Here is a 10,110-nt window from a genome sequence, read left to right as displayed (position 1 = left end):
ATTACATAAGGACATTCTGAGAACATGCTTCCTCTCAGCATTACAAGAATGTATATCAAATATTAATCATGCCATAGTTTTTAACTGGAAGTTCCCTGTGATCTGGGTATAAAGTACTATTTTCTTAATAATTACATCACTGATGAATCATTCACAATAATGAGTTAATCCAGTCCATAGTGTCAGTTTTCCCTTTACACTGTTGAAGAATTACACAGAACTGATCAAAACCTGTATGAGATAAACTACTAATACTTTATAAACAGGTTGCTGTCTTATAACTGCAATTACACATACATGTATGCATGTATGCATTTAGTGAAAAGGAGCAGGACAAAGAAGACACAAAGAGGTGTTTTTTGCATGCAATGCTAAGTTTATTTGATTTCATCCAGACAGAAATGAATGCCAACACATCTTTTTCCTGTTTGCAACTTAAAAAGCCTCCAAGTGTGATGATGCATCATCGTTTTGAGTCCAGAACAACCCTCTCTGAACTGCGATGACAGAGATTATGTGTTTCTAAAAACACCAGCATCAGTTTGACTTCCACACAGAGACGTGAAGCGGCTCAGAGTCACAGGAAAACAACAGCACTCGCTTCCCACCAAGAGCAGTGATTGATCTGATGTCCGTTGGGTGAAAGTTTAAGCATTCAGTGAGAGAATGTACAAGACAAATCACAGTTTTAATGAGGATCGGTATCTTCGAACGCTGAGCTGTGCATTCTTCAGCTTCTGATTTAGTTTGTTCACTACATGAAGCGTCTCGTTACAAGAACTTACAGTAGAAACAGACGTGTTTATGGTCTCTGTGTTGGTGAGAAACGGCTTTTGATGCGTTCAAAGCGCGCTGGGAAGACGGCGATTGTTTTTCTCAGTGTGAGAGCGGATGATTTGAAGTTATTTCTGTGTGAGTTTTTCCTGCTTGCACAATCTCCTGGCACACATGGCCCTGCACTGGGGGTAAACGCCTGAGATTTATGGGTGAATGTTTCAAATAAAGCACTGCTTGACAATGAGAAACCACATCACTGCACGGCTTTCATTCAGAGTCCAAATAACAATAATTCACCTAAAGAAATCATGCAAAATGTAGCTTGCATTGCATTCTGTTATGTGCACAGAAACACAGAGCTTGTGTAAAGTACATGCATAAATAACAAGACGACCTGCTGCATTTAACAAGATGTGCAATGAGTTAAATGCATAATTGTAAATGTAAAAGAAATTGAAGAAGCAATCCTGCGACCTGATGAACACTAAATAACTGCATGTTTAGAATCAAAAACACCTGCGCTATAAAGACAAGCCTCAGTTTTAATAATAATTTGCATATTGTTGGGTCTATTCAGTGCATGATACATTGTGTTTACTGTGACCGTGCTCTTTTAGTTTCATTGATATACTATTGTAAGATTTGTTAATGTGTTAAACAGCCCTCACGGGAAGACATTTGTCCTCCGTTGTTCCTCCATAACAGGCTCCTGTGCTCTCTGACCCTGTGACCTTTGACACAGAGGTGGAAACTTGACCCTCAACATCATCAGAGCAGAGGTCAGAGGTCGTGTGTGTGTGTGTGTGTGTGTGCTGTAACACTCCAGTCTCTCCTGTAGCCTGATAACTGGACGTCATGCATTAGTGAGGTGTGTGTGGAAGCGTCTCTTCTCAAACCCTCAACTTATCTCAGTACAAGAGCTAGAAAACCTGTGATGGAAACTCTGAGTAATAAAGACTTACACAATAAAATATTCCACTTCTATAGCCTTTTCAGTACATTTAAAGAATTGGTTTAGGTGAATTATTAAAAATAATGGCAGAAATAAAACAATGTACTGTAGTGTATCTGTGCATATAAACAGAGAAACTTAAAAGCAACTATCTGCTGATTAAAGTAGCTGATGTTTCATTCATCTGTTTGTGCTGAGCTTGTGATTGGACGAGCTCCGCGTCGGTCATCGTCAGGGGGCGTGGCTTTGATATCGCTCTCGCTGTAACGCGTGTTTGAGACTCAGTTTGATTCACGAACAGAGTCATCATCATCATCACTGTAACAGCTTTACGAACACCTTTCACTCACTGAACAAGTGTATGATTGAAAGTGTGTGGGAAGTTTTCTGAGCATTGTATATTTGGATCTGCGCGTGTGTGGACTTCATCAGAGCGCGTCACGATGTGTCTCCGGAGCTGGTCGAGGGTCTTCAGTGCACTGCTGCTGCTGGGCTTCTGCTCTCGGGTCATCGGGGCTCATGAATGCGAGCACTGCTCCAGACTGGAGCTCGAGCTGTGCGGCGGACCGGACTGGACTCTGGGCTTCTGCGGATCCGGACTCACCTGCGCGGCGCTCAACAGAACCGGACCGGCGCGCGCACCCGAGACAGGTGTCTGCAGAGGTCAGTGGCGCGCGCGCTGAATGCATGCTTATCATCACAGAACAGAACAGACAGGATTGCATTCGTGCAGTGTTGGGGAAGGCTACTTTGGAAATGTAAAAGGTTACAGATTACAACCCTACTGAAAAAAACGAAGAAAACTAAATCAATAGAAACCGTCACAGAAATTACAATGGTTTCCACTACACAAACCATTACAAAACATCAACTTTTAACAGTGTAGTGTCTTATTTGGGACATATTCCATTAGGATTTATTGGTTTCAACAAGCCACCAATAGAAGGCGTCCAATTACTAGTTGAGACCCTTAACAGTTTCCATTAAAACCAGTAAAACCATTACAAACTCTCTGATCATGGTATTGCCTCCAAAATACTACAGTATATATGTCTAAAAAAACATGGTATTGCCACAGTTACTTGTCCAAAATACTTTTGTATTGCCATAGTTTTGCCATAGATATATGTCTTAAATGCTTTCCATATCCAGAAAATAATACCATGGCACTTTCAGAACTTTTTACACTTCAGTTCACAATTCCTATTCTGTTCCAGTGAGGTTTATAATGTCCAAATTGTGATGTAATCAAGAATAAGTCAATGCTCAGTCAATGTGAATCTAGGTTTACCATTCCAATCTTAATTCTCATTCAGTTCGTAACTCATTGATTTAATAATAATAATAACTGCACAAGATGATTTGGCTCATGATGATTTGATCTCTGATGTGATGTTAGGCTCATATCCGAGAGTTTAGTCAGGAGAAGGTCTGGCTGGAGCTGGACTTTCTCCAGGTCTAAACACTGGGATTGAGTGAAAGCAGAAGTCTTTCTGAGGGAAGGTTCCGGAGCTCAATTAGCCCTCGTCTTCATCTTCCTCCTGTGGGGTCAGGGGTTCATCCCGAGGGGTCACGGCCTTGATTGGGTTCTATTTACTGGCCAGTGTTGGGGTTAATTCCTTCACAAATGATCCACAACGAGTCCGACTTGTGTTTTTTGTTCAACTGCTTACACAGTTACACAGCTTTTTTACTTTACGCCTCACATCTTTTGCAAAACTAAGTGCTGTATTCAAATCTCACAAACACATCTCAAAAGCAAATATTTGCAAATATATTAATTCCTGTTAGATGTGTGTGTGTGCTACATAGAGAATCATGTCTTGTGTTTCGCAAAATTGTTTTATGAAACCGAAAACTGAGTCAAAGACTGAGAATGAGTGTGTGTTTTTGCAGATTTGGAGCGTGTTTCTGCTGTTTGAGTGTCAGCTTTAAGAAACTGTGTGATTTAGTGTGTAAGCTGTTGAAAATAACTGTAAAAGATGCTGTTATTTAGTTTGTCTGCGTGGTCTCTATCCTAAAATCAACCCCTGAGTTGCATCCAAGTGCTCCTAAATAAAAAGCCTTTTGCTTTTCAGGTTCAGATATTCTCGGTGTGGTCAGTTTTTAAAGGGGACTAAATGCAGATTTCCCAGCCACTGATTAACATGCATCTCTTTAGGATAGTAATACATTATTCATGATTGTCATCATTAATTACTTCTTCCCTCCCATTAGCACAGAAATTAATGAGGCTGTTTCTATTCTGACATGGCCGAAGGCGAATGGAAGATGTGAAAATGAAAAGAGATTGGTGAATATTGTACAGTATATCAGTCTTTTTTTGGGGTACATCCATTGGTCACATGCTCTTGAAAGTAAATGTTCTAGACTAGTCATTGATGGTTCCTTGAAGAACCTTGGAACATCCATAGAACCTTTCCATTGTTCTTCAAAAGGTTCTTCTTCAACACTATTTGAAAAAAAATAATAATTCGATTTTGTTGATGTACTGTCAGAATATTTGGACTGCATTTATGGATTTGTTGGACAAAACTAATGATAATTTTCTGCAGTTTATTCTGATCTGCAAACAAAACCTGCAAATATGCTAATTAACAACCTGTACATCATCAGTACTGCCCATTTAAAGCTGCAGTGTATTATTTCAGCACAACTAGCGTCTCCAAACAGAATAATGACTGTTTTCAAACAGGTTTCCCAACTGGTCCAATGTGAATCCATCTTAGCAGTTCAATCATTTCGCTCGCCTGTTTAGTCTTTTCTATCAGACGTCTGAAAGACTTTCCTCTGAGGTCAGTCTCCTCTCTCGGTCTGGTCACCATGTTCTTCTGTTTGCCTTTTTATACTGATAAAATATCAGCCTCCCACATTTGACCCGTAACTATTATATACAAGAAACAACAATATTGAGAAGGGCGCAATGTGTGCAATCAACCTCCTTGAAACTGATTAAACTAGTTATCATGTGGACTTTAGATAACAACACTAGACCAGACTGTTTTTATTTCAGACTAATCTGAATTCAGCAAGTGTGTTTCCAGGAAAACAAAATAGTGGTAGTATTACCGTATTACCATGTCTAGAAGACCTTTGATAATACCATGGTACTTTTTGGTTCTTTCAGTCGGTGGAAACACCTTTACTCTATTTTGTTATTTTAATTTCCATTTCCATTTCCAAAATCTTATAGTACTGCCTTGGCACGTTTCCAAAAACATGGTATTGCTCCCCAAATACTACAGTATTTTTATGGTACTGCTCCCAAAATACTATAGTCTTGCCATATTGCCATGACCAGTACACCATTGTTTGAACACTGAATTTTTACTTAGTAGAGACACTTTTACACTTATTTTGACACCCAATTTGTTGCCATGATGTTTATAATGTCAAAATGTCAAGTAATCCAAAATTAGACTTTAGACTGCTGTTTTTATTAGAGACCAAGTAAGTTCCCCATGTTTTTTCATCTTTCTGGATTTTCTAGTTCGATCCAGACTCTGTTTGGTAAACCTGTGCACACAAACACAAACCACTCTGTGATCGGTAGACGTGAACAGATGTGCTTCGTGGGCGCCAGTGTTCGGGGTCATGTGAAAATATGAAAATATCCTCACAGGAAGTATTCGTACGGAAAAGACGTTGGCGGAGCGGATCATTCTGAGGTGACAGGAAATAATAGGGAAAGTTTTGGCTGGGTGTCCAACGGCTGGTTTTAAAAGCCTGTTTGTGATGGCGTGGGTTTCCACAAATGGGAAGTTTCTGTGCCAAATGCACCAATATCTGGCTAGTTTGTTTCAGTGCTCAGTCATGTCTAAGAATGAGGTTAATATACGAGCCTGTCTGGGCCTTATAATAAATCAGAAAACACATTATACCTCATTTGTTTTTCCTAGATGACAATGAGATCAGTGGGAGAGTTGAGCTGATATCCACATCTAATAGCACTGTAGGTTTCTATTTCTCTCTCTTTTAGAACGGTAATGGATCTCTACCCCCAAATACTACAGTGTTTCCATGATATTGCTCCTAAAATACTGTAGTTTTTCCATGGTGCATGTCCAAAAACATGACATTGCCCAAAAATACTGTAGTTTTCCATGGTTCATGTCCAAAAACATAGTATTGCCCAAAAATACTGTAGTTTTTCCATGGTGTATGCCCAAAAACATGATATTGCCCAAAAATACTGAAGTATTTCCATGGTGGATGTCCAAAATATGGTATTACCCAAAAATACTCTAGTATTTCCATGGTGCATGTCCAAAAACATGGTATTGCCCAAAAATACTGAAGTATTTCCATGGTGGATGTCCAAAATATGGTATTACCCAAAAATACTGTAGTATTTCCATGGTGCATGTCCAAAAACATGGTATTGCCCAAAAATACTGTAGTATTTCCATGGTGCATGTCCAAAAACATGATATTGCCCAAAAATACTGTAGTATTTCCATGGTGCATGTCCAAAAACATGATATTGCCCAAAAATACTGAAGTATTTCCATGGTGGATGTACAAAATATGGTATTACCCAAAAATACTGTAGTATTTCCATGGTGCATGTCCAAAAACATGATATTGCCCAAAAATACTGTAGTATTTCCGTGGTGCATGTCCAAAAACATGATATTGCCCAAAAATACTGAAGTATTTCCATGGTGGATATCCAAAATATGGTATTACCCAAAAATACTGTAGTATTTCCATGGTGCATGTCCAAAAACATGATATTGCCCAAAAATACTGTAGTATTTCTATGGTGCATGTCCAAAAACATGATATTGCCCAAAAATACTGAAGTATTTCCATGGTGGATGTCCAAAATATGGTATTACCCAAAAATACTGTAGTATTTCCATGGTGCATGTCCAAAAACATGGTATTGCCCAAAAATACTGAAGTATTTCCATGGTGGATGTCCAAAATATGGTATTACCCAAAAATACTGTAGTATTTCCATGGTGCATGTCCAAAAACATGGTATTGCCCAAAAATACTGTAGTATTTCCATGGTGCATGTCCAAAAACATGATATTGCCCAAAAATACTGTAGTATTTCCATGGTGCATGTCCAAAAACATGATATTGCCCAAAAATACTGAAGTATTTCCATGGTGGATGTACAAAATATGGTATTACCCAAAAATACTGTAGTATTTCCATGGTGCATGTCCAAAAACATGGTATTGCCCAAAAATACTGTAGTATTTCCATGGTGCATGTCCAAAAACATGATATTGCCCAAAAATACTGAAGTATTTCCATGGTGGATGTCCAAAATATGGTATTACCCAAAAATACTGTAGTATTTCCATGGTGCATGTCCAAAAACATGATATTGCCCAAAAATACTGAAGTATTTCCATGGTGGATGTCCAAAATATGGTATTACCCAAAAATACTGTAGTATTTCCATGGTGCATGTCCAAAAACATGATATTGCCCAAAAATACTGTAGTATTTCCGTGGTGCATGTCCAAAAACATGATATTGCCCAAAAATACTGAAGTATTTCCATGGTGGATATCCAAAATATGGTATTACCCAAAAATACTGTAGTATTTCAATGGTGCATGTCCAAAAACATGATATTGCCCAAAAATACTGTAGTATTTCTATGGTGCATGTCCAAAAACATGATATTGCCCAAAAATACTGAAGTATTTCCATGGTGGATGTCCAAAATATGGTATTACCCAAAAATACTGTAGTATTTCCATGGTGCATGTCCAAAAACATGGTATTGCCCAAAAATACTGAAGTATTTCCATGGTGGATGTCCAAAATATGGTATTACCCAAAAATACTGTAGTATTTCCATGGTGCATGTCCAAAAACATGGTTTTATCCAAAAATACTGTAGCATTCCCATGGTGCATGTCCAAAAAACATGGTATTACCCAAAAATACTGTAGTATTTCCATGGTGCATGTCCAAAAACATGGTATTATCCAAAAATACTGTAGTATTTCAATGGTGGATGTCCAGAAACATGGTATTACCCCAAGATATTGTAGTTTCACCATATTGCATGTCCAAAGCATAGTATTGCCCCTAAAATACTATAGAATTATCATGGAAAAGGCCCCAAAATAACTGTACTTTCCAAAAATACTATAGTTTTGCTATGGTAATGTATAAAACATGGTATTGCTCTCCAAATACTATAGTATTGCTATCGCACCTGTCCATAAGCATTGTAAAGTCCCCAAAGTACCACAGTACTACCATAATACATGTCCAAAAACATGGTATTGCCCCCAAAATACTATAGTATTGCCATGCTAATGCCCCAAAACGCGGTATTGGGAAATATCAGAAAACACATTACACCTCAGTTGTTCTTCTAGACAAAAATGAGATCAGTGGAAGAAATGAGCTAATAAGCACATCTACTATTACTTTAGGTCTGATTTTACTTATCCTCAGGACTGTTAGAGTAGAAACGCATCTCTGCTGTGTCTCCTGAGCAGTTTTATTCTGCTTTGTTTGGGGAGCGTTTGTGAGCCAATCCCCAGGAGAGCATCATGGGGGAACATTCGTAGGAGCTGCCGAAGCCACTTTGTCTTTGTTTATTCACATGCAGCAGGCTGGGGGGTCTTCAGCTAGAACCTGCATCTGATGTAGATACTCCAGACGTATTTAACACACATGCGGATGGCAGAGGAATAACATAGAGATGCATGTGAGACTCCAGGAGAGCTCACGAGAAACCTGAAGCAGTGAAAGTTAGAGAGACTGGAGCTGTTTCTACTATTACTCCGAGGTTGCTCTTTCTGGGCTCCTTTATGTTTCAGTCAAGTGGTTTTATTGTCAGTATTTATTGTCAGATCAGTTTACAGGACTAAGCAGGTTTATTATCATTAACTAAAACGTAAAATTAAAACCATTAAAAATATGTTTCTTGAAACTTTTTTTTTTAACAAATGTAAAAAAGGGGGAAAAAATAAAAGAAACTTTATTTTATTTAATCTCTTTTTTCATTTAGTTTAATTTAAATAACGAAAACTAGATTACCTAAAACAAAAAAGCTATGTAAATATTTTTTAAAATAAATAAAAATGACTCAAACTCAGTAAAATTAAAATTAAATTAATAAAATTAAGGTGAAACTTTAAAAAATTGTCTAAATCAAAATATTAACAAAAATATAATAGCATATTGAGCTTAGTAGTGTTATTTTAGAATTATTTATTAAAAATCATACTATTTATTAATGTATTAACTTTGTTTTATATTAAATATTTGTTTTATTAATTTTATTCTTATTAAAATAATTGGTATTTGTTATATTTTGAGTATCGATTTAATTTTAATTTAGGCTTTATTAATATATTTGTGCTTTTTAAAATTCAATTTATCTTTCATTTATTATTAAATTAATTATTTAATTAATTATTATTTTTAGTTTAGTATTAGTTATTTTAGTACTTCACCTTAAATATATTCATTTGCTTGTTGGCAAGGAAAAAATAAAATACAATTTTTCTTCTATTTTAATTCGAAGTTCAAAAATTTATCTCGAACTAAATAAAATAAAGCCAGTAAATAAATATTTAAATAAATGACAAAAACATAATAAAATTACTTATAATTTAACTAAAATGAAAAACAGAAAATCTAAAATGTAATTCAGAAAATTAACAGAAACTATAATAGTATATCAGTGATACTGACATAGCATTATATTTACTACTTATCAATGCTATTTTATTATTTATTCTAAAATATTAAAGTATATTTTCATATTTTGAATTAGCTTTTTGTTTTAAAAAAATATATATTTTTTATGAATTATTATTCTTTTAAAAGCTTTTAAAAAATAGGTTTTGCTCTCCAAATATTTCTGCAGCACAGAAACAGTCTTGAGTCTCTGGGATATATTTGTAGAAATAGACAAAAATACATTGTATGGGTAAAAATTATACATTTTCTTTTATGCCAAAAATCATTAGGATATTTCATATGACCCCTTTAAACAATTATATTTTGCCCTCCATAAAATACACCATCTAAAATAAACAGTATTTAGCATTTCAATAAACAGAAACTTTTATTAGATTTGATTAGTATCAGCACAATAATCTTTTTATTGCCTTTTGTTTAATTGCGTCGGGAACACGTCCCAAAGCAGACAAGCACGCAGCTCTTGTGGCATGTGTTTTAAAAGGTTAATAATACTTGATATATCTTTTCATAAACCATCGTGTCACAGTGTTTATGTTCAGCACAAAGTTATTTAAACATAGATTAATTTAAATTCATTCAACCAGAAATGTGTCCAAGTTTACATTCGAGTAAGTGGCGATTAATATGCCGCATTAATCACCGCTAGCCTGCGTTTGACCTGTATATCTGTGTTTCTCAGCTTCTCG

At 36.2% G+C, this 10,110-nt stretch overlaps 1 protein-coding gene across 1 annotated transcript in view; it reads left to right on the top strand.

Annotated features, from left to right (window-relative positions):
* The first annotated feature begins 2,062 nt into the window (after window positions 1–2,062).
* LOC113117793 (cysteine-rich motor neuron 1 protein-like) overlaps window positions 2,063–10,110 on the top strand; it is a 29,549-nt gene continuing 21,501 nt past the window's right edge. The window contains exon 1 of the mRNA XM_026286715.1: window positions 2,063–2,392. Coding sequence (XP_026142500.1) covers window positions 2,173–2,392 — 220 coding nt within the window. The 5' untranslated portion in view covers window positions 2,063–2,172. The remainder of the gene's footprint in view (window positions 2,393–10,110) is intronic.

The sequence above is a fragment of the Carassius auratus genome, chromosome 17 (assembly GCF_003368295.1).
Source record: "Carassius auratus strain Wakin chromosome 17, ASM336829v1, whole genome shotgun sequence".
NCBI classification, from domain to species: Eukaryota; Metazoa; Chordata; class Actinopteri; order Cypriniformes; family Cyprinidae; genus Carassius; species Carassius auratus.
Note: the sequence above shows the minus strand (reverse complement) of the source record. Positions and strands in the feature narration are given on the sequence as shown.